This window comes from Macaca nemestrina, chromosome 12 (genome assembly GCF_043159975.1).
Source record: "Macaca nemestrina isolate mMacNem1 chromosome 12, mMacNem.hap1, whole genome shotgun sequence".
Taxonomy (NCBI): domain Eukaryota; kingdom Metazoa; phylum Chordata; class Mammalia; order Primates; family Cercopithecidae; genus Macaca; species Macaca nemestrina.
In genome coordinates this window covers 45,160,222-45,185,059 of record NC_092136.1, presented here as the reverse complement: position 1 = coordinate 45,185,059, position 24,838 = coordinate 45,160,222, and the positions used below count along the sequence as shown (strand labels likewise).

The 24,838-nt window shown below is 36.2% G+C and overlaps 1 protein-coding gene across 6 annotated transcripts in view; it reads left to right on the top strand.

Annotated features, from left to right (window-relative positions):
* LOC105487011 (protein arginine methyltransferase 3) overlaps window positions 1-21,309 on the top strand; it is a 129,043-nt gene extending 107,734 nt beyond the window's left edge. For 3 of the 6 annotated variants that reach the window (XM_011750275.2, XM_011750274.2, XM_011750276.2), the window contains 3 exons: window positions 5,539-5,589; window positions 5,787-5,874; window positions 20,281-21,309. In XM_011750275.2, coding sequence (XP_011748577.2) covers window positions 5,539-5,589; window positions 5,787-5,874; window positions 20,281-20,390 — 249 coding nt within the window. In that variant the 3' untranslated portion in view covers window positions 20,391-21,309. Of the gene's footprint in view, window positions 1-179; window positions 4,007-5,538; window positions 5,590-5,786; window positions 5,875-20,280 lie in introns of those variants that run through there. The other 3 variants (XR_011610769.1, XM_071074964.1, XM_071074965.1) reach the window with 3 other exon arrangements.
* The last annotated feature ends 3,529 nt before the right edge of the window (window positions 21,310-24,838 follow it).

Here is a 24,838-nt window from a genome sequence, read left to right as displayed (position 1 = left end):
CTTATGTTTGTATTTTCATCTGCTTGGTTTATATACAATGATCTAAGCTCTAACAGTCATTTTTATGCATTGTCTGCTTACTCTTTCTTTGCTTGCTTCAGACTCATCAGTTGGCTTTTGCATTCCATATTATGATTTTGAAAGAACTACTTCAACGAAAAATTGTATTTTTGTTATAGTGATTCTGCTGCATGGATTACAAGCACTCTATCTCCATGCTTGGATAAACTCCATCAAAAGCACATTATCCTCCTACTTCTGTGGCCAGCTGCCTAATTGTATCTGCTGTAACCACATGCTGTTGGAACATGATACCAATGAAGAACAGAAATGATAAATTACTCCCTGCAGGTGATAGTGATAATGATAATTTTTAATTTCCTTCTTCCTTATAAGGTCTAGTCTGATCTTATTTCATTGGTTGCCATCCTATTACATACACACAATGTGTCCTCTTTAAAGAAATACTCATCACACCAAAATACATGAGAAAGTCATTTGTTTTTATCCCAAATCATTGTTCTTCAAATGAGTGTATATTAAATGAACTGCATTTACCTTTATATAGAATAAACAAGCAAAACATGGCTTAAAACAGATTTTTTCCATGATTCATTTTACAAATGCCATGAGTTTTCTTTTTGTGAAACCCACAAAAAGATGAGTTCTGGAACTATTATATGCTGAGGAATATTTAAGATGTACAGCAAAGCTACATGCTTGTATTTCCCTATGTGCATCAAAGTAATTGTGGAGGATTCTCACAAAATGTCGAGTGATCAAGCTATCCCAGAAATTCATCATGTGTATGTATTTTCCTTTCATTCTGTTTTCTTCTATCATTATTTTTGTTTTGTTTTGTTTTTTAATTACTTACCACTCATTCTCCTTTCTCTCACTCTAAGGGACTTTTATAACTAAAACTTTTAGTTATAAGTTTTTCTGACTGTGGTATAATTCAGTGGAATTTTATTTAATTGTGACCTTGCCTTTGCAGATTAACCCAGCTCCTACAGATACATTTTAATGTTTTTCCCTCAGCAGTTCTCATTGCCCCGACAAGATGTATGTGTGAGACAAAGGAGAAATTTCTTCTGTAGTCAGCCTTCAAACCTCTGATCTTTTTCAAGCACATATCAAGTTGTAGCTCTGGTTATTTATTGCCATTGCCTATTAGTCATTATTTCCTATGGTTATTCTTATATTTGAATGACTTCCACAGAGAGAATGTATATTCATTGAAATTAACATTTAAAAGATGTAAAGATAGCCTGTCAAAGTGATGGTAGCAAGATGATCAACCTGTAATTGAAAATAGTGGCATGTTTATATTTTCCTGACAAATCATTTATTCCTAAATCAGCTGATATTTGGTTATATCATATATAATAGCTTTGCAGAAATAAAAACACTAATCATAATTCATTTGGTTTTATATTACTGTTTCAAAATTGAAGTTTTTTTCTTAATCTGTTAATTAAGCCTCAATGGCATGCAACTGTAGTTCCAGCTACTCAGGAGGCTTAGGCAGAAAGATCCCTTAAGCCCAGGAGTTTGAGTTCAGCCTGGGTACCATAGCAGGACTCCATCTCTAAAGTTAAATAAAATTTTTTAAAAATAATCACACACAAAAGTAAAAAAAAAACACAAACCCTGTCTCTTTAAGGGGCATTCTAGATCGTGTTGGTGTTTGAGGGTAAACACCCATTTTAAAACCAGAAACTCCCTTTTTTTTCAGAGCAAGAATCTTCTACTTTCTCAGCTATATGAGTGCTGTCTAATGAATAGGTAGATTATCTGCACAAAGTTTGAATTTCAGGTGAATTCCTTCCTAACTTCTCTTCATGCTTCTGCTTTCTGTTTAATGTGTGCTGTGGAACTGAGTTAGTATTACTGTAAACCAAACCTCATTAGAAATGTGACTGTGCTTGAGGACTCAAAGATACTGTGATGCATTTCACATGGAGGCAATTTCAGATATTTGTCATAGATCCTTTCCGGTGCTTATAACCGAAGTTAACTCTGTCTGTCATTTTTCTTTGTCTTAAAACTTATTTTTTGGTTACCCAGAACTTCCCAGTATTTCTTTCACTGTATTATTTAAGGGCTGGAAATTTTTAACTGAAATTCATACACAGATTTGGAGATTGATTAATAACCGTGTATGGCCGGACGTGGTGTCTCACACCTGTAATCCCAGCACTTTGGGAGGCCCCCCCCCCAAAAAAAAAGTGGGGAAAAATAAATCCTAAGTAAGCTAATAAGAGCTTTTGTGAAAATTTGGGTTTAAAAGCAGCTTTTGTAACATCTTCAGCTTCAGATATATGAAGAGAAACATTTCTAATTCTGATTTTAAAGACTGGCAATAAATATAACAGTTACAGAATTATAATTGCAGAAAGATGAGAGGCTGACACATGAGTTTAAAACACAGTTTTAAAAGATACATTAAAAATTTTGAAAACAAAAAGATATTTAAAACTATGGGTTTTCTGTTCTTGTTGTTCCAGGTTACCTTCTGGTAGCATTTCCCATCAACCTGAAGAAGTTCTTTTAAAATGTTTCTGAAGGAAGTCTATTGGCAATGAATTTCTTTACTTTTCCTTGACTTGAAAATGTCATATTTTGCCTTCATTCATAAATGATGTTCTGTCTAGATGCAGAATTTTAAAACTTCCTCCATCAGTATCTTTTTCTTTTCCATCTGGACCACCAATGTCACGTTAGATCTATGGGTCTCCGAGGTCCTATAACATGCATTTTATTGCCGTCTTTTTCCCTTCTTCAAATTGGATAATTTCTATTAATCTTCAAATTCACTGATTTTTTCCCTGTCATCTTCTTTCTGCTATTCAGCCCAGAAGTTTCAGTTATTATAATTTCCAATTAAAATTTTTTCATTTGGTTCTTTTTTACAGTTTCTCTGCTGAGAATTTCTAATCTTTTGATTCATTCCATTGTGTTTTCTGTCCTTGTTAGAACATAGTTGTAATTGCTGCTTTAAAGTTTTGCTTGATAGTTCGAGCATCTGGGTTATCTCAGAGGTGGCTTGTCTTTTCTCTTGAGAGTTGTTCAATTTTCCTTATTCTTCGTATGTTGAGTAATTTGAGATTGTACCTTACATGTTGTGCATGCTATGTTGTATAAACTGTGTACCTTGTTAGAATCTTAAGAATGTTGATGTTTGTTGTTAGCAGACAGTCAGCCCAGTTAAAATCAGACCATAAGTTCTGTCTTAGTGTCCGAGCAGACAGTTGGCCAAGTCTCAGTCACATTCTCTAAGCTTTTGTTACGCTGTTTTGAGGCTGTCTTACACATACCTACTTTACGGATTAGTCTGAAACTTTTACAGATTTTTCAAATCTCAGTTCAGTTCTCTAGGCCTTTACTTAGTTTTGGTTTTTTTTCCATGCATGTTTTATTCAGAGGTTAATCCTGAGACTTGCACCAGTGATTCCAATTTTAGTTCAATTCTCTAAGCTTTTGCTATGTGGGTTTGGGTCTCACCTGTATAGGCTGAGACTTGGGCATTTCCTACATACAAAATTAGGAGATCTTTTCTAGCTCTCTCCTCTCCATATTTGTCCCACATGTTCCATGCTTTTCAGAGTTAAAAATTATTAGTTCCATTCAAGTTCAGTTAGTCAATGCTTTAATAAAGTATACTAACTATATAATAAAGCTAGCCATATTTGAGACTGAAGACTAAGTTTTCATTTGGCTAAAATGTATTGAAAACCTACTATATAACATTGTATTGGGTAAGGGGCATAGAGGTGAGTTACACATACGCCCTGCTCTTAAATAAATTGCAGTATAAGGCAAACTATAATATACTATCGTAACTAACATAATAGAATGTATAATAAACACATTTGCTCAGCAAATATTGTATTGTATCCTATGGGCCAGGTTACTGCTCTGGGCACTAAGAGTATAGTGGTGAACAAGACAGGCATACAGAAATAAATAAGAAAACAGCTGAACTGGTCTGTGAAGAGGCATCGTAAGTATCCAGAAATCAATTGTAAAAGGTTTTATTTAGAAATATTCTAATTAACCACATGGTTTTTATGATAATCTGTGGCTGAGTACTACATTGTTTTATAATTCTATTTGGCAGAATTATTAATAGTATTTTGATTCTCTCAGTATCTAAATTGCAATGAACCTCAAGGTTAAATATTGAATTTGGTTTGGACCTAATCCATATTAACCCTACAAGATCAATAAAATGTCACATTTTTAACAAAAGCAGCGGAGTACACAAATTAGCTTTACCATGATTTTTCAAAAACAGTGTCCTGTTTTTAACACTTTATAAGCTTAATGTAATGCCAGTTTTAAAAAATGATTAAGTCCAGCTAGTTCCAATAGTGAAAGAAAAAGAAATGGTATTTAAATTTAACCAAAAAACTCAAAATTATGTATTTACCTGAATATGTTAATTTCTTTAAGAGATCTTTTTGTAGGCTGGGTGCAGTGGCCCACACCTGTAATCCCAGCACTTTGGGAGGCCGAGGGGGGTAGATCACAAGGTCAGGGGTTCAAGACCAGCCTGACCAACATGATGAAACCCCATCTCTACTAAAAATACGAAAATTACAGGTGGCGCATGCCTGTAATCCCAGCTACTCAGGAGGCTGAGGCAGGAGAATTACTTGAACACAAGAGGCAGAGGTTGCAGTGAGCTGAGATCGCACCATTGCACTCCAGCCTGTGCAACAGGGCAAGACTCCATCTCAAAAAAAAAAAAAAAGATCTTTTTGTACTATTTTTGTACTATCACAATAACCCTTAGAGCTCACTTTGGAGTTTCTCCTTTGAGTACTTGCTTAAACATAAAATTTGAGTACTATTGTTCATTTTTTCAGGAAAATAAAATAGGTAACATTTTAAAAATCTTTATTTCGTCACAAAAATATTCACAGTACTTGACTTAAAAACAGATATACTAGACTAGAAGAAATTAAATGAACTGGCTTTGTATAAAAGGGCATGTTTCAATTATTTGTTGCTGTATAATAACCCATCTCAAAACTCTGGCTTGAAGCCCAAAACATATCTGTGTTTCCGATTCTGCAATCCTGACTGGACTTAACTGACTAGTGCACCTGCTGGTCTTTCCTGGCATCTTTCATGCTGCTGCAGTTGTCTGAATGCTTGACTACAGCTGGAGAAGCCAAGATGGCCTAACGCATGGGTGGACACTCAGTTGGCGAGTGAGGATCAGTGAGGGGCCAGCTCTCTTTCCATGTGTGTTTCCCTTTCAGTGGTCTAGCATGATTATTTCTCTATTAAATCATACTGATTATTTGATTAGCTTTATTACCTTTATTATGTTACTTCTGTGAGGAAAAGCCAAATTACATTACTTTGTTTTTACTTATAAAATCTTTTCCAGGAAAAATACTGAGTTTAAGAGGTATTGAGTTTCTGAAATAGTTTCTCATTTGCCATGTCTTAAGAGACAATAATTAGTTATTACATAATGTAATTCATTTAGTAAGTATTTATATTTCTTTTTTTAAAAAACAGGCAATTGCTGGCTACTTTGATATATATTTTGAGAAGAATTGCCACAACAGGGTAAGTATCATGAGTTATCTCATAAGAATTAATTATTACAGAAGTACATTATATTTTATTTTGTGCCCCAAGGTGTTTAATCATAAGCATTTTGCTGCTGTAAGCAGTCGGGGCTTGTGTTTGATGTTGTAGATTAATGTACCATGATATTAAAAATCTTGTACTTCATCAAATACTTTTGAACTTTACCAATTCAGGTCGTGTTCTCTACGGGCCCTCAGAGCACCAAAACACACTGGAAACAAACAGTATTTCTACTGGAAAAACCATTTTCAGTTAAAGCAGGTGAGAAAGAATAGTAGGGGGAAAAGTATCTTGTTCATTCTGAAGTAGAAGATATTCATTCATTTTACAACCACTTTTTCTGTGCACACTATATTTGCTTTTTGAGACGGAGTCTCGCTGTCTCACCCAGGCTGGAGTACAGTGACGTGATCTCAGCTCACTGCAACCTCCATCCCCTGGGTTCAAGCAATTCTCCTGCCTCAGCCTCCTGAGTACTTGGGATTACAGGCACACACCACCACACCTGGCTAAGTTTTATATTTTTAGTAGAGATGGGGTTTTACCATGGTGGTCCCCAACTCCTGACCTCAAGTGATCCGCCTGCTTTGGCCTCCCAAAGTGCTGGGACTACAGGTGTGAGCCACTGCGCCTGGCCTGCACAATATATTTGAAGCAATATATAACAGATGTTAAGAAAAGATGTTCTTAGAGTTTACCATCTACATACATTTTAGATGGCATATCATTTAATTAAAGACATAATTTAAGAAAATTTTTTAAGTCTAATTTCTGCCAACTAAAATAAATAAGATTACCTAGCTCTTAAAGTATCACAGAATTCAGAAAACTTTAAGCAATAGTTAGTATTTTATAAGTTACAAATATAACTAAAAGAAAATATTTTCTTTCTCCAAGTGACTAAAGAGAGATATCACCAATAAAATAAAAGTTAAAGACAATTTCATTCAGTAGTTATTGTAGGCCAGGTACAGTGGCTTATGCCTGTAATAAGCCACTTTGGGAGGCCAAGGCAGGAGGATAACTTGAGGCCAGTTTTGGGTTTTGGGTTTTCTTTTTTGAGACGGAGTTCCACTCTTGTTGCCCAGGCTGGAGTGCGATGGTACCGTCTCGGCTCACTGCAACCTCCACCTCCTGGGTTCAAGCAATTCTCCTGCCTTAGCCTCCAAGTAGCTGGGATTACAGGTGCCTGCCACCAGGTCAAGCTAATTTTTGTATTTTTAGTAGAGATGGGGTTTCACCATGTTGGCTAGGCTGGTCTCAAACTCCTGACCTCAGGTGATCTGCCCACCTCGGCCTTCCGAAGTGCTGGGATTACAGGCATGAGCCACCGCACCCAGCTGAGGCCAGTTTAAGACCAGCCCAAGCAACATAGCAAGACCCTATCTCTACAAAACACTAAAAATTAGCTGGGCATAGTGGCACAAGCCTGTAGTTTTAGCTGCTTGGAGGCTGAGGCAGGGGGCTCGCTTGAGTCTTCAGTGAGCTGTGATCATACCGCTGCACTCCAGCCTGGGTGACACAGCAAGACTGTCTCAAAAAAAGAGAAAAAGTTATTGCATTCAAAGTTTATTTGTCTTACCATTCTCTCCACTGTCTCTTCCCTGCCTATCCAAATGTTACGCAATATTCAAGGGCAAATCAGATTCTATTTTTTATTTTAAAAACTCATTGATTGTTCACTTATATTAGCACCTATAGTTCTGACATACCTATACATTTCACTCTAAAAGTTAGAATTTCATTATGGGATTTAAAATTTTAAACTGCTTACTACATGTAAGTCTTCTTGTACAACCTTCTCTGAAAACCTCCTGAGGGCATGAAAGCTGAATGTATAACAAGCTTCAGTGAAAAAAATCCAACTTCACCAATAACTCAGGGAAAGGCTAACTGAACCTATGAGATGCTGTTTCTTGTCCATCAATTGGGGGAAGAAAATACATAAAGTTTACCAATGTCAAGTGCTGGCAATAATGTAGCCAAATGCAACTTTCATCCCCTTTTGCTGGCTTTTAATTAGTAGAACTTTTAAGAACAGTTTGATACTATCAAGCTAAGTATAGATGTACCATCCCTACAGCCAAGCAATTTTTTCCTAGGCCTGTATTCTAACAGTCTCTCCCACAACATATATAAAAATCTTTATAGCAGCATGGTTTGTAGAAGGGAAAAATTGGAAATAACCTTAATTGTCCACCAGCAGAAGATGGATTAGAAAAGGTGGTAGTTGCATAGAATAGTATCTAGAGCAGGTAAGTTATGTATGTATGTTTCTATCAAAAACAACATTGAAGCCGGGCATGGTGGTGCACACCTATAGTCCCTGCTACTTAGGAGGCTGAGACCGGAAGTTCCCTTGAGCCCAGGAGTTTGAGGCTGCAGTGAGCTGTGATTGAGCTGCTTTACTCCAGCTGGGGCAACATAGCAAGACCCTGTCTCTTGGGGAGTTAAGGTAGGCGAGGCAACATTGAGCAAAAAAGAAAATTGCAGAATGAGTCTGACAAGATACCATTTATGTGAACTTTTAAAACATGTAAAACAACCACACATACACATACCTAATACAAGTATGAAACAACTCACATTCAGCATAGTGGTTACCTCTGGGGAAGGACAGAAATAGGATTAGGGTAGGCTACAACTGAGGTGGCAGGGGAGTCAATGTCATATAAAAGACATATACAAGAAAACTTTGTAAAAAATTGGAGGAACTCTGGTAGAATACTAAGATTTAACAAAGCTGGGTGGTGGACTCTATATTACAGTTACCAGGTGGTTATCAATCTCTGTGTTCAATATTTCATAAATTCTACTATAGCTTCAAATTCACTGTTGATACATAAATTGAGTTTAATAGATGCAAATAAATACGAGATTGAAGCAGCACCTTGTCATTTTCTCACTTTGAAGTTGCAAGTGATACGGAAATAAAACCTTGATGGTGTCATTTTCTGTCTGCAGAAAGCTTGAGCACAGCAGAACTGAAATGAGGAAAACCCAAATGAAGTCCGTTTAGCCTCATTTTTGTTTTTCTGTAGCTCTGGTATTTGGATTGATGTTTGGAAACTTGAAAATGTTGCTTTTTTTCTTCATTGTAGCCATTTTGTCATCTTAATACTAGAGTTTTAAAGGCAGTACTAGTTCATGTTTTAATTGTGAGGGAGATTTAAGATAGCATTTGAGTTTGATTCTCAAAATTTTCTCCTGCTTCATTACAAAATATTGTTTAATGACTAGTGAAGTTTTGAAATCCTTACTATTCTTTACCTAGTAATCCTTAGAAGAACTGGTTTGTGCTTTGCTCTTAAGCATTTGTAGAATATTATGAAGGAGTTGTGTGATGCAAATATTGCCTGTTGGCACCACCTGTGTTTCTTTTACTACCGTGGTGTATGCTTTTGTATCTAAATAGTAAGACCAATATGTCACAAAATATTAGAATCCCCTAAGAGAGTACAAGCTGAAGAAAGATTTTAAAAGGAAATGGTACAGTTGGAAAAATAGTCATTTCTTAGTTATGGGAATATAAAGAAAGGATCATGTAAGTAACACTTTTTCTTAATCCTGCTAAGCCTTTGATGGTAGCGTTAATTAATAGATGCTGGGAAGTTGCAGAGCAGAGTACTGAAGAGGGTAAGCTCATCAGAAAACAAGCTCAAAAAGATCTATAGGAAGACTCCTGGAGTTTTACACGAGTAAGATGTGTATATATAGGATTAAATGCACAAGGTCAAGCAAAGTAGTTGGAGCAAATGTGTACCAAGGAGTTCTCAGTTCACACAGGGCTGCATGGGGTTCACATTTCTAGCTTAAGGCTGTCTAGATCCTCCTTAGCAAATCTTAAAAACAAGCCTTGAAGGGAAAAGAACTAAGCTGCAAGTAACTTAGTAGCCACAAAGGAAAACAAAATGGATACATTCAATAATATAAAATTCTTGATGTCCAGCATTCAACCAAACATTGGATGCAGGAAAATGTCTGATAGGAACAGACCCAGAAGTGATGAAATTAGCAGAGAAGCATGTTGAGAAAATGTTGTAACTATGCTTATATATGAACATAGCGAAGAGAATGTGAGAAGACACTTAAAGTGAAAATGTCATTTGATGGAATTAATGGCAGAAGAAAAGATCAGTGAACTTGAATACACAGCAATCAAATGTATTCAAAATAGATCAAGGAGAGGAGAAACATATTTAAAATAAAAATGAACATATCCACAGTAGCCTATGGGAAAATACCAAGCACTCTATCCTAGTCCTTGGAAGAAGCTGAGGGAGGAATAGGGTAAGGTGAGGCGATGCAACAGGAAGTATATTTGATACAAGCTACACATTGAAGAAACTTAGTTAACCTAAAGAAGGATAAACTCAAAACACCGAAACATATCAAGCTAACAGTGATAACTTTTTTAAATTTTAACATAAGCCACAGTAAAAGGAAACATCATGTAGAGAAGGACAAAGAAATAACCTTAGAATGTTCATCAAAAACTGGCCAGGCGTGATTGCTCATGCCTGTAATCCTTGCACTTTGGGAAGCCGAGGCAGGCAGATTGCCTGAGCTCAGGAGTTCAAGACAGGCCTGGGCAACATGGCGAAATCCCATCTCTACTCAAAATACAAAAAATCAGCTGGACGTGGTGGCACACACCTGTAATCCTGGCTATTCAGGAGGCTGAGGCATGAGAATTGCTTGGAACCGGGAGGCAGAGGTTGCAGTGAGCTGAGATCACGCCACTGCGCTCCAGCCTGGGTAACAGAGCAAGACTATCTAACAAAAAAAAAAAAAGAATATTCATCAAAAACTATGTAAGCCAGATGATTAATTGAATGACATTTTGAAATATTGAAACTGGCAAACTAGATTCTCTATCTACAAGAAATATGTTATTTAATGAAACTAAATGAAGACTTTTTCAGAAGAAAAATGCTGAACGAATTTATTTTCAGCAGACTGGAAATATAAGACATGTATTAAAGTAAGTTCAAGAGGAAATAAAATGTCACCAAATGGAAACTTGGATCTTAACAAAGCAATGGAAAATGCCAGAAATGGTAAATGTGTGATCACATTAAAAAGCTTTATTTTTTCATTTCTTAATTTCTTAAATGATCATTGACTAAAGCAAAACGAATAATGTATTGTAGGTTTAAAACATATGGAGAAGTAAAATATATGGCAATGATAACCAAGGAAATTAATGAGAAAATAGAAATATTTAATGTATTGTAAAGTTTTTACACTGTATATGAAGTTTAAGTATGTACATTGTAAACCCTAAAGCAACAGCTAATAAATTTAAAATTTAATCACAAACTATAGCTAATAATTTAGTGGTGGCGACAGAATGGAATCCTGAAAAAAGTACTCAATTCAAAAGAAGATAGGGGCCAAGCATGGTGGTCCATGCCTGTAATCCCAGCACGCTGGGAGGCCAAGGCAGCAGGATCGCTGAGACCAAGAGTTTGAGACCAGCCTGGGCAACAAAGCAAGACCCTGTCTCTAAAGAAAAACAAAAGTTTTTTAATTAGCCAGGTGTGGTAGCACATAACTGTAGTCTGAGCTACACAGGAGGCTGAGGCAGGAGGATTGCTTAAGCCCAGGAGGTCCAGGCTGTGGTGGAGCTATGATTGCATCACTAACTATACTTCAGCCTGGGTGCAAAGCAAGACCCTGTCTCTCAAAAAATAATTAAATTTTTTTAAAGAAGATGGGGAAAAGGACACAAACAGATGAACAAATAAAAAACAAACGGTAAGATGATAGACTTAAATTCAGACTTAAATAGACTGATAATTACATTAAACATGAAGGATCTGGACATGCCAATTAAAAGGCAGAAATAGACTGAATAGAACTAAATGCTGCCTCCAGGAAACACACTTTAAATATAAAGGCACTGAAATTCCAGTCCCAGGATAAGGTGATAATAGCACATTCTATCCAATTTTTCCCACCAAATATAGCTATAAAACCAGAGGGCATGGAGCAGCTATTAAGATCTCTGAAAAGTAATAGCAAATAAATGGGAGGAGAAGGCCAGAATTCTAAGTACCAGCAAACCTGTGGTAAATTTATGATGTTTTCCTCCAATATCCCCCAGCCTTGACTCCAGATAGCCTGAAACCTAGACAGGGATCAGCACAGCGAGAGCTCCTGGAGGAGCAATGAATGATTGAACTTGTCATTTAAAAAAACAGTACCATTTACAGTAGCATCAAGAAAAATTAAAACCTTAGGAATAAAATTAACGAAATACATGCAAAACTTGTACACTTAACTATAGAACATTGCTGAGAGACATTAAAGAAAACCTAAATAAATGGAGAGATATATTCTGTGAATTGGAACACTTAATACTGTTACAGTGTTACTTCTTCATAGAAGAATTTCCTTTATTAATTCAGTGCAATCTCAGTCAAAATCTGTTTTGTAGAAATTAATGGGCTGATTCTAAAATTTATATAGAAATCAAAATCCTAGAATAACCAAAATAATTGAGAAAGAACCACATTGGAATCTTTATACAGTGTTATTTCTAAACTTACCAAAGGTTATATTAATCTAGGCAGTATAGTAGTGTTTATTATAGCCATTTAAGTCAATATAACAAATAATCCAGAAATAGACCTACTCTCGTATAATTAAATTTTTACAAAGGAGCAGTGCTGATTAATGGAGAAAGGGTGATCTTTTGAAATGGTGCTAGAACAAGTAAATATTTGAGAAAATAATGATTCTTCACACCATATCCAAAAACTAACATGTATAAAAACTAAGTGGATCATAGATACAAATCTAAAAGCTTAAAACTGTAAAACTTCTGGAAGAGATAATATTTGAGACTTTGGGGTGGTTTATGAAACTAAGAAAGTGGCAACATTCGAACACAATTTATGTAAATAATGCCGTAAAGTTAGTTTTAAACTTCCCACTGGACAGTCAATCTCTTCAGGATAAAATACAAACTCCTTACCATGGCCCTTTGCAATCTGATTCTGGTTTTTCATCATTTCCAACCCCATCCTTTCACAACCCCAGGTAAGCTCATATACCTCAGTTATACAGATTGCTCATTTTTAAGCTAACTTTTTTCTTCTTGCTTTTGTCGAAGGTATTTTTCTACCTAGAAGGTTGTTTTGACCTCTTTCACTTGATAAATTCCGACTCACCCTTCATGGCATAGCTAATTTCTGTAAAATGTAAATGTCTTCAGAGCTGATTGTTCTCTTTCTTGATTTCCCAGATAAATTCATACACACACGTGTTATAACATCTTAGCATGCTGGGGTTCTAATAGAAGTTCAACATCTTAGTGTGCCTCCCTTGTTTCTTCTTGATGTGATGTAATATTTGACATATTCTGCTGAATAAATAAGTACAATAGTATATATTGTCATTGAAATCTAATTTTCTCCATCACCTTGGGTAACACTATGCCAAGGTCATCTAGTGTCCATATTTTGTTGGCCAATTTTGCCAACTCCGGTGTTATCAGAAATTTCATACTATTGCACTTGAGCAGGTTAGTATTCAAACTTACCTTAGTATGGCTTAAAAGAGTTCTCTATAGTTACATTTAAACTAAAAGTAGCTTTTGACTCAATGTACTATAAGATTTTTAGATGAAAATAGATGAAGCTGTGAGTCTCATTTGGAAAAATTACTATATGTAAAGCTTATTTTAGTGTCCAGAAGGTAATATGACAAGATAAGTAAAATATTGTAAATGGAACTATAGAGTTATTTTGCCTAGATGAGGACACTTAAAGTTTAAATTCAGGGTGGGTTTTCCCTTTACAATTCATGTTCTGTTTTATTGTACAAACTTTTATTGTAAGTAAATATGGCAGTACTTTAAAATTCAAATCTTTTTAATGTGATTTGGCTTTGAAAATATAAAATCAGGCTATTTCTCTTTATTTATCCATACAGTACATAGTAAGCTTTTATATGATAGAGAATCTGGGAGTTTTTTCTTTCATTTTTCAACTCTAAGCTTTAACAGCAATTAATAATGATTTATTGTGTTTTTCTTTCCTTTTTCTGGGGAAATGAAGCTTCATTGCTCCAGAAGAAATTAATTCTAAAAAATACAGTATAACAATTAAAATGAAGTCGTTTTTGTCTAGAACTATGGCACTGCTTTGTGTTATACTAACAGCCGTCTGCTGATGATAAAAAACGAGTCCATGCAGCTCAGCTCCAGAGTGTTCCTTCCAGCTCTCAACACAGTGCACACACTTAACAACATCAGTCATTTTATATCTATTTGACACTGATTAATTACTCTGATCCATTCTGGTATTATAGCCATTGCCTTGGCACTTTCGTTAGGTCTGAACAGTAGAAGGGAGATCAGCAGTGTGAATTATACATTTATTACTGTGACCCTTCATGCTATTTAATTAACTTAAATGAGTGTGTGTGTGCACCCTCATCTTTGAAATTATGATTATGGAAAAGATTTACCTGTATTTCATTTTAAGAAATGAAAATCATAGTTATCAGCATCAGCTTATATACATATGACATTATGTTAATTTTTCAACTCTTTACATTGATGCTTACGATTTTTTCTTTTGTGAAAAATTAACAGAAATATCCGTTACTAATTCATTTTGACTGGGGCTTTTTGTTTCTAAACTGAGGAACACATAGAACTCTTATAGGTACATCCTTTGATCCTGAAATGAAGATGATAACCAGATTTATAAGCACCATGGAACATTTCTCTTTTGACTTACACTAAGGATTGAATAGGACTTTCATAAACAAGACAACTTACATATTTTAACACTCAAAAGGCAATGTAAATGAAAGAGCGCAACCATCAGAGCAAATGTACTAAAAGGAAATATTTACTAGCAATACCTCATATACATTAATGAGAAAAGCCGTAAGGTAAATGCACCAGATTTTTTAGATGGTAGTTAAATAAACGAAATCATACTTATCTCCTCTGATTTGAAATACAAATCAGAACAATCATAGTTTTGTTGTTGTTTTCATTTACTCTTTTATTGATGAAGATGGCAGGAATGTAACACTGGAATATATTTCATACCTTTTATGAAGAAATTATACTTCTGATCATCCATCCTAAGGAATCAATTCAAAATTCAGATTTAAAAAATACTTGTTGCACAAAGAAATGAAAATTAACACTGCTTTTCTTTTCTTTCTTTAAACTCTTGCTTTATAGAATTTTTTTTTTTTCTCATTTTTTTATAGTCACGTCTGTCAAACTTTTCCTTTTGGTTTCTGGCTTTGGTTTCATCCTTTAAAAGATTATATTACTACTTTTGTACAATTTATTGAATCCTTCCTCAGTGACTTAAAATGCGCCACTTTCTATGTACTGAATCTAATTGATCTTCTGATTTCTCTACATTTCATTTGTCTATGTTTATTCCTAGGCACATTTTTAAACAAATAATTTACATGTAATTAAAATTCACACATTTTGATTGTACAGCTCAATGAGTTTTGAAAATTACATACACCACTGTGGAAATATAGATTATTTTCATCACTCCAAAAAGTTTCTCAATTCCCTGTATGGGCAGTCCCCAACCCTGATTTCCAGACCAAGACAGTCACTGATATGCTTTGTCATTATATGTATTTCCTTTTTAGAATTTTTATCAATGGAATTATATGGAATGTACTCTAGCTTTGTTAGCATTTTTTTTTGTAGATTCATCTATCATTAGGTTGCTCCTTTTTATTGCCAAGTAATATTCCTTTGGCCATGCCACAGTTTACTTAGGTATTCACCTGCTGCTAGACTTCTGGATTGCTCTCAGTTAGGGGCCATCAAGAATAAAGTTGCTACGAATATTAATGTAAAAGTCTTGGTGCAGACAGATGTTTTCATTTCTCTTGGGTAAATACCTCGAAGTGGAATTACTGGGTCTTAGGGTAAGTGTATATTTAACTTTCTAAGAAACTGGCAAATTTTTTTAAAAAGACTATACTGCCGGGCGCGGTGGCTCACGCCTGTAATCCCAGCACTTTGTTAGGCTGAGGCGGGTGGATCACAGGTCAGGAGATGGAGACCATCCTGGCTAACACAGTGAAACCCCGTCTGTACTAAAAAATACAAAAAATTAGCTGGGCGTGGTGGCGGGCGCCTGTAGTCCCAGCTACTCTGGTGGTTGAGGCAGGAGAATGGCGTGAACCCAGGAGGCGGAGCTTGCAGTGAGCCCAGATCATGCCACTGCAGTCCAGGCTGGGCAAGATCCAGACTCCATCTCAAAAAAAATAAATAAAATAAATAAAAAATGACTATAACTATCTAACATTCCTAGGGCTAGCATTCCATTGCTGAATTCAGTTGTTCCACATCATTTTTAGCACTTATAAAAAAGATGCAGTATTTTAAGCCGTTTTATTGAGTATGTAGTTATAGCTGTGCTTGTAGTTTTCATTTGCCTGATGTGATGTTGAACATTGTTTCATATGTGTATTGGCCATTTTTATATCTTCCTGTGAGATTTCTGCTCAGATATTTTGCTTGGTTTCAAATTGGGTGGTTTGTCATCTAATTGAGTTAAATTTAAAAGTTAATAATAGTTCATCTTTTCCCAAATATATATTCACTTGTTCCATCGTCATTTCTTAAAAAGACTATCCTTTTGATTTAATTGCCTTGGCTCCCTTGTCAAAAATTAATTGACTCTATGTATATAGATCTACTTCTGAGTTCTCATTTTCCCCCATGGACCTGTATGTCTGTCCTTATGCCTTTAAGACAGACTGTATAAGATTGAAAAAGAACAAGATGGCAAGATTTATACAAACAATTGTTTTGGCTATTCTGGGTCCTTTATATTGCCATATAAATGTTAAAATCAGGTCATTAATTTCTGGCCTTAAAAAGCCTGTTAGGATTTTGACTGGGATTTTGTTAAATCTATAGATTACTGAAAATTGACATCTTAACATTGAGTCTTTCACCCACAAGAGAGTGGGTCTCTCCATTTATGTGGACCATCGTTAGAATTGTTTTGTAGTTTATGTAAGTCAGACATATATTGTTACATTTATCTCAAGTGTTGTATGCGTGTGTGTGTGTGTGTGTGTGTGAGAGAGAGAGAGAGAGAAAGAGAAAGAGAGAAAGAGAAAGAGAGAGAGAGAGAGAGAGAGAGAGAGAGAGAGAGAGAGAATGAGAGAGAATGAGAGAGAATGAATGAGACTTGCTCTGTCTCCCAGACTGGAGTGCAGTGGCGTGATGTCTGCTCACTGCAACTGCCACCTCCTGGGTTCAGGCTATTCTCATAGCCTCAGCCTCCCAGGTAACTGAGACTACAGGGGTGTGCCACAACAGCTGACTAATTTTTGTATTTTTAGTAGAGACAGTTTTGCCATATTGGCCAGGCTGGTCTCAAACTCCTGTCTCAAGTGATCCGCCCACCTTTGCCTCCCAGAGTGCTGGGATTACAGGCATGAGCCACCACCGCCTTTATGCTTTTTTGAAGCTGCTGTTTGTACTGTTACATAAATTCTTCATTGCTAGTATGTAGAAATAGGATTTTTATATCTTGATCCTAAATGATAAGACCTTGCTTAAACTTCAGTATATAGTTCTAGTTGCCTTCTTTGCATATAGCTTCAGGATTTTCTGTGTGTAAAACCAGGTGGTATGCAAATGAACACTTTAATCTCCCACTCCCCCAATCTATCCTTTTTCCCTCCACACTTAAATGTCCTAACTAGGACATCTAATAGAATACTTCCTTTATGTTGGGTCTGTGGAGGTAATTTTGTTATTTTTGAATCTCAAGTGTCCATTATCTGTCTTTTCATATGTGAACTACTTTATACCAGCGACTAAATTAATTTACATAAGACATGCTGCTTGTAAGTAAAAAGGAAACTAGCAAGCCACTGTGTTGTAAAAATCAAGTTTGTTGATTCAGTGTTGGCAATTCAATAACAGTAAGTTAAACCCGATAACCAAGTTGGCAGTTACTATTCTGTCTTGTATTTACAAAAACATTGTCAGTTTATCATAATGTGGCTGTTCGTTCTCAGTTTCGGTGTCAATAAGTAACTTTTAATTTAATTTTTAAATGTTAATTTAAAAAGCAATAAAACAGCCAAAATAAAAAAATCTTAAATGTGTTCAATATATTAATGATCTTTTATTTCTTCCCTAGGTAAATGCCTAAGAAAACATGTATCATTTTTCATTAGAGTTATTATAGAATAATAGTTACATTAACTTACATATCAATTGTGTTTATAAACAAGTGGCTAAATATTTTTACCAAAAAAAAACCACCCACAGGGCAGTAAAATACAGGTCATATTATAGTATATTTAAAGCTATAAATCATGATTTTTTAGATATAGAGAAGCACCAGAATATAGTTGAGCTTGGTTCTAGAATCAAACTGCCTTGCTGAAAATCCTACTTCTTTCACTAGCTGGCAGATTGACCTTGGGCAGATTACTTATCTTTTCTGAACTTCATCTGAGTCAGGAAAATGCACTTACCTCATAGCAATATTTTGTGAACATTAAGTGAGATAAATCATGTAAAGACCTTAGAATAGAGCCTAGCACAAAGTAGGTGTTGAACAAATAGAAGCATAAATTATCTAATGATTAACCTGAACTCCATAAAGTTTGTAGAACTATGACTGGTAATCTTTATTATGTCCACTATTGGTGAACATGTCATATGAGATAGTTTTATATCATTTTCTTAATAATACAGAGGAATAGGTCAGGTATAAAGGCTAAAGCCAAATATATACATTAACATATATACCTACACAAAAATTGTTATATTTTGTTGAATGGGCCACATTATTTCTTCTAATATTGAACTCCTTAATTTTGTGTTAAACTATGAGTCTCTCCTTTTTTGCAAAGATGTAGAGAATAATGTATCAGTAATGGAATCTTTATATTCTGAAAATAAATATATTAGGTGGTTTGTTATGTTTTACTTGTGTTATTTCACTACCATCTTGAAAAGCATTCAGATAATTTTCCTTGAATATGGGGAATTTGCATTTTTTAAATATGATATTGATTCAGTACTTCAGTAGTTTTACATAGATTTTCTTGGTCATTATATGGAGCCTCGTTGTGTCCATGCAGATGCTAAAGCTATTCCTAATACTAATTGGTGTTATCTTAATATTATTTAAGGAAAGAATGGTGATCAACTACAACTTAGTGGTTTGTTTTGTGATTTTTTAAACAGCTCTTTAAAATAAAGGAAAAAATAAATGAGATTTATAATTAGAAAAGTACATAAAAATTTGGAACATACATAATTTAGGAAATCAGCCTTTGCACAGGTAATTTTTGTGTGTTCATTGTTTCACATGGCTATGTTGTTTCCCTTTTACAGCACCAGTGCATTAATGGCCAATGGCCTTGTCATGTGCCTCTACATTTTCCCAGCTATAATTTCCAGTTCCTCAGAATGCCATTCGTGAAGGTTCTGTGTATATGTTTTCCTTAAATACCATTACATGTACATCCCTTAAGCCTGGTGAACCATGACTTTAGCCCTGGCCATTAATCCTTGTGAAACCTTGCCTTTAACTGCCTTTCAACCATCCCCAGCGTTTACCTCTAGCACACTTTATACACATGCCTATTGTGTAATTGTTAGCATAGCTTTTTTCTTCACCCTGATCACAAACTCTTTGAGGGCAGGGACCGTATCTTTTTTCTAGATGCCCAGAACCCACCATAGGGCCTCATATTCAGAAGTTCAGTGAAATGCTTCCATTGACCCTGCATGACCACAATAGTTTTACTCACTTTCACAAGGATTTGACACTGTGGTGTGTAGTTAGTTCTCGCTTCATTCAAAAATTAATGAAACAGGGCTGGGCGTGGTGGCTCACGCCTGTAATCCCAGCACTTTGGGAGGCTGAGGTAGGTGGGCGGATCACCTGAGGTCTGGAGTTTGAGACCAGCCTGGCCAAAATGGCAAAACCCTGTCTCTAGTAAAATATAGAAAATTAGCAGGGCATGGTGGCACATTCCTGTAATCCCAGCTACTTGGGAGGCTGAGGCAGGAGAAATCATTGAACACGGGAGGCGGGGGTTGCAGTGAACTGAGATTGTACCGCTATACTCCATCCTGGGCAACAGAGAGAGACTCTGTCTTAAAAAAATAATAAAAATAAAATAATGCTGCTCTAAAAAATGAATATTGGCTAGGCGCGGTGGCTCACTCCTGTAATCCCAGCACTTTGAGAGGCCGAGGCGGGTGGATCACCTGAGGTCAGGAGTTTGAGACCAGCCTGGCCAACATGGTGAAATCCCATCTCTACTAAAAATAAAAAATTAGCTGGGCATAGTGGCGCGCACCTGTAGTCCCAGCTACTCGGGAGGCTGAGGCAGGAGAATCTCTTGAACCCAGGAGGTGGATGTTGCGGTGAGTTGAGATCACACCACCGCACTCCAGTCTGGGAGGTTGCATTGAGCCAAGATCGTGCCACCGCACTCCAGCCTGGGCGACAGAGACTCCGTCTCAAAAAGAAAAAACAAAAAATGATTGTTAACTTTAAATAAAATTTAAAAAGTGGTAAAGCACAACAAAAAGAAGTGGTAGTTACACATTATTTGCTTTTCTGCTACACTGTATTCCTTGAATTCTTAACAATTTTTGCCTTTCTTTTACAGGTGAAGCCTTGAAAGGAAAGGTCACAGTTCACAAGAATAAGAAAGATCCACGTTCTCTCACCGTGACCCTCATATTGAATAATTCAACTCAAACTTACGGTCTCCAGTGAAAACGCCATAAAAGCACACTACCTTGTTTTTAATGTGGGGTAGAGTGAGTCAGCAGGAGGAAGCTGGTTTCATGTGAGCAGACGGATGGATGATGGACCCTTCCCTAATGAGCCTCCTCAATAAGAGAGAAGTTCTTACTGTGGGAATCTGACATAGTTCAGCTGAGGAAGAGAATCAGCTGATCCTCATGGTCTGCCACGTAATCATTTTCTTAGAAGTTTGCTCCACCAGATTTAACCAACTATAACTCCCACCTTGAGTTTATCTATATGGAAAATCATTTACATTGGCCTGTATTTGGAAGCAAGATAGTCTTTTGTTTTTAATAAGTTTCTTACTATAAATTTTAAACAGAAATTGGTTATTTGGATGTTTTATTAAACTAGTAACACAGGTAGTACATATTTTATTACGGACTCAGAGGAAGAGTTTTTAATTGTATTATTTGCTAGAAAATCAGGATGTAATAAAGATTAGTGTAAAAAATCTAAAATACGGAAAATAGCTTCAGCCTTCTTATACAAATCATATATGCAGACAGCCTAATTGATTAAGGTTCTCATTTTGTAGTTTCTTCCCTCTTTGTGACTATTCCTTAGCCTTATAGATTTTTAGTACTGCCCAGGAAATCTAATTTCAATACATTTATTCTAGGTTTCATGAAAGTTTTTAAAGATTGGGATAAATATGTACTTATTTACTAATGTATCATCTTTTTCAAACTAGATTTATGTGCAAAGGTTAAACATGTAACTGTTACTATACGTAGCACTCTATAAAGTTGTCATTTACAATTACTGATTCAATTTGAAATGTAGAATGAAAAAGCTTCAATAAAATATATCAAACAACTTATAAAATATTTTTAAAATATTTATATTATAAAAAGTTTCAATAAAATGTATCAAACAACATTATAAAATATTTCATCTAAGTGTGGGGGCTCATACCTATAATCCCAGCATTTGGGAGGCCAAGGCAGGAAGATCACTTAAGGCCAGGAGTTTGAGACCAGCCTAGGCAACATAGTGAGACCAGGTCTGTACAAAAATTATTTTTAAATTAGCCAGGCATAGTGGTGCATGCCTGTAGTCCTAACTACCTGGGAAGCTGTGGTGAGCAGATTGCTTGAGTCCAGGAGTTGGAAGCTACAGTAAGTCAAGATCGTGCCACTGCACTCCAGCCTGGGTGACAGAGAAAGACTCTCTAAAAAAGTTAATTACCTAAAAGTAAAAATAGGGCCAGGCATGGTGATTCATGCCTAAAATCTCAGCACTTCAGGAGGCCAAGGCAGGAGGATTGTTTAAGGTCAGGAGTTCAAGGCCGGCCTGGGCAACACAGGGAGACTCCATTCTACAAAAAATTAACCAGGTGTGGCATACACCTGTAGTCCCAGCTACTCTGGAGGCTAAGGCAGGAGGATCCCTTGAGCCCAGGAGGTGAAGGCCACAATGATCACACCACTGCATTCCAAGCCCGGGTGACAGTGTTAGGCCCCATCACTCATTTATCACTCATAAATAGATAAGTTTCAACATATTAAGGCCTTTTGTAAAATCAAAAGCATTTAAAACAAGTCTTACCTAACAAAGGGATTATTTTTAAGAAAATAAGACTTTTAAGGAGAGGCATTCCACATGCCTCCTTTAAATTCAGCATTTGGTTCTTTGTCAAAACAAGACATACACCAGGCAGCTTAACATAGTATTGAGAAGCATTAGCTATGGAGTCCGTGCCTAGGTTCAAATCCTAGCGCCAGCTCTTACTTGCTGTATGATCTTAGTCACTTTCCTTAACTTCTGTCTTCCTCCATGAACATGCCAATTTATGAGTTAATAAATCAAGAATTTAGATCAGTACCTGGCACATAGAAAACAATATTAGGTGATAGAATCATCATTATCCATTCAAGGATTCCCTTTCCAAAGAATATATAGCACCTACATTAGATCAGTTTAAGAATTGTCATGTTCATCAGACAGTAATTATTGCCCTAGTACATGAATGGGTGAGAAGATTCTGATGGGCATTAATATTTAAAGTGGCAAAATCTGTTTCAACAAGAAATTGTCTTTGGTCTCTTAGAAAACTGGCCTAGCAATGAGGAGGAAAAACCTCTTCAAATGATGGTTTTAAGACCGTAAGTCTTTAGTCTTCCTTCACAAGCATGATTTGCTTTCAGTGGGCTAAACCAGTCAGCTTGTTTTCACTATGGATTTGAACTCAGACCATTACTAGAAATTTATGGTGCTGATAACACAGTTTCAACTACTTGCAGTTTTGTCTTGAATGGCTTCCTACACAAATTTGAGTAGGTTAGGGTGATAAATAAGGAGGCCAAAAAGATTTAATGAATTTTTAAAGTAACCAAAAAGATCAGATTTTTTGTTTTCTTTCATTGAAACTGAATACCAAGTATTTCCTATTGTATAAACTTCTTAAAAATTATTTCTCTTCAGAACTCCTGTTAGGTTTCCATCAGATTTCCACCTGGTGACACTTTATTCTCTTCAGGTTATAACTAGCCCAGCTGCAGTTAGTGGATCTTTGTTCATTTCAATTAGCTTTCCAAGGCCAGGACATTCTTATTTGTGTGCCCAAGCATTTTATGAGAACATAAGTGTCCAAATGTTAGCTCTTCAATTAGAATTTCCACCTTCAAACTGCTGTAAAAAATAAGTACTTTGTAGCCTTTGACAATGATACAGTGTGCTTTTCTGTTGTGACAGATGGGCGTTTATAGCTATCAGTGTACTCTGTTCCAGGGATTTTATTTCCATTAAGAAAATGCATTTTTCCTCTATCTTCTTTTGTGATATTCTGTTTTGTAATGCGTGGGGCCAATCTCAATATGACGGTCATCTATAGCGGAACAGTGGGGTCTGAAGAGAGCACTTCGGAAGGAGTGTTCCCAAGAAACAGACCTCTCAAGGGTATACAGAATGGTCCAATAAGTAGCCATAATGGCTACAGAGCACACTCCATGATTAATCAGGCAGCTGTAGTTTAACTTTGAAACAATCCGTTTGCGTTAGGGAGGAGTGAGAAAGTCTGGTCCTACAGAGTTGTTTTTTGTTGTTGTTTAAGTCAATGTGGATTAATCAGTGTAGTCCACCTGTGTCCTTCAGCATTCTACCTCTCACTTTTGATGATGATGTAAAATATAACGTGTGATATTGACTTGAGATCAGTCCATAAGAGTCTTACCAGACATGCTCTCATGCTTTCAACAGGGAAATTAAAACAATATGATATGCCACTTTGCTTTTAATGACCATGCCAAAAATTATCATTTACACTGCTGGGCTGTAACATATACCCAAAATATCCAAGTATTCAGATTTTTCTGTGTAGCAGAATAACAAAAACATGTCAGGTTTGCAACACTGTCAGAGTTTCAGCCGCACTTTAAATCATTTGCAGAAATAAATAGTTTAAAAACTTGATGCTATACTATTTATACTATTTCACTCCTTCGAGAGAAACTAACTTGTGGTGAAAGACCTGTTAGGTGAGATACCCGAGGTCAAGCCCTGTCGAATGCAGGGTTGGCAAACTGCAGCCCCGGGGCCAAACCCACCTGCCCCCTGTTTTGGTAAATAAAATTTTATTGAACACAGTCACACTTAATTCATTTTTATACTCTCTGTAACTGCTTTTGTACTATCATGGCAGAGTTCAGTAATTGTGACAGAGACTGCGTGGCCCACAAAGCTGAAAATATTTACCAGCTGTCCCTTTACAGAGAAAGTTTTCCAACTCCTGGCCCTATAAGGCTTGTAATGGTAGCAAGTTACTTATTTGCTGTTACAGCTGAGAGTGAGGTGATGATAATAGGGAAGTCAATTCTGAGTCAAACAAATTTAAGTAAGATTCATAATCTGAGGCCGGGCATGGTAGCTCATGCCTGTAGTCCCAGCACTTTGGGAGGCCGAGGCGGGTGGATCCCCTGAGGTCAGGAGTTCGAGACCAGCCTGACCAACATGGTAAAACCATGGCCCTACTAAAAATACAAAATTAGGCGGGTGTGGTGGTGCATGCCTGTAATCCCAGCTACTCAGAAGGCTGGGGCAGGAGAATTGCTTGAACCCAGGAGGCAGAGGTTGCAGTGAGCTGAGATAGCACCACTACCCTCCAGCCTAGGCAACAAGAGCAAAACTCTGTCTCAAAAAAAAAAAAAAGAAAGAAAAAGAAAAAGGAAAAAAAAAAAAAAGGTGTATAATCTGTATAGAAAACCTACTCAGATGAAGGAAGGAATTTGTTTTTAGTTCCAGTCAAGAAAGAAAAGCTACCTTTTGGAGCAGAGATGTCTAATGCCATAGATAAAATATTTCTTCATAGAACTCATTAATGGTCATGGCAGAGAAGATATAAATACACAACAGAACACATAGATTTTGAAAACTATGTTTCTTTTCTTTAATATGGAGCTAAGCAACTGGATATA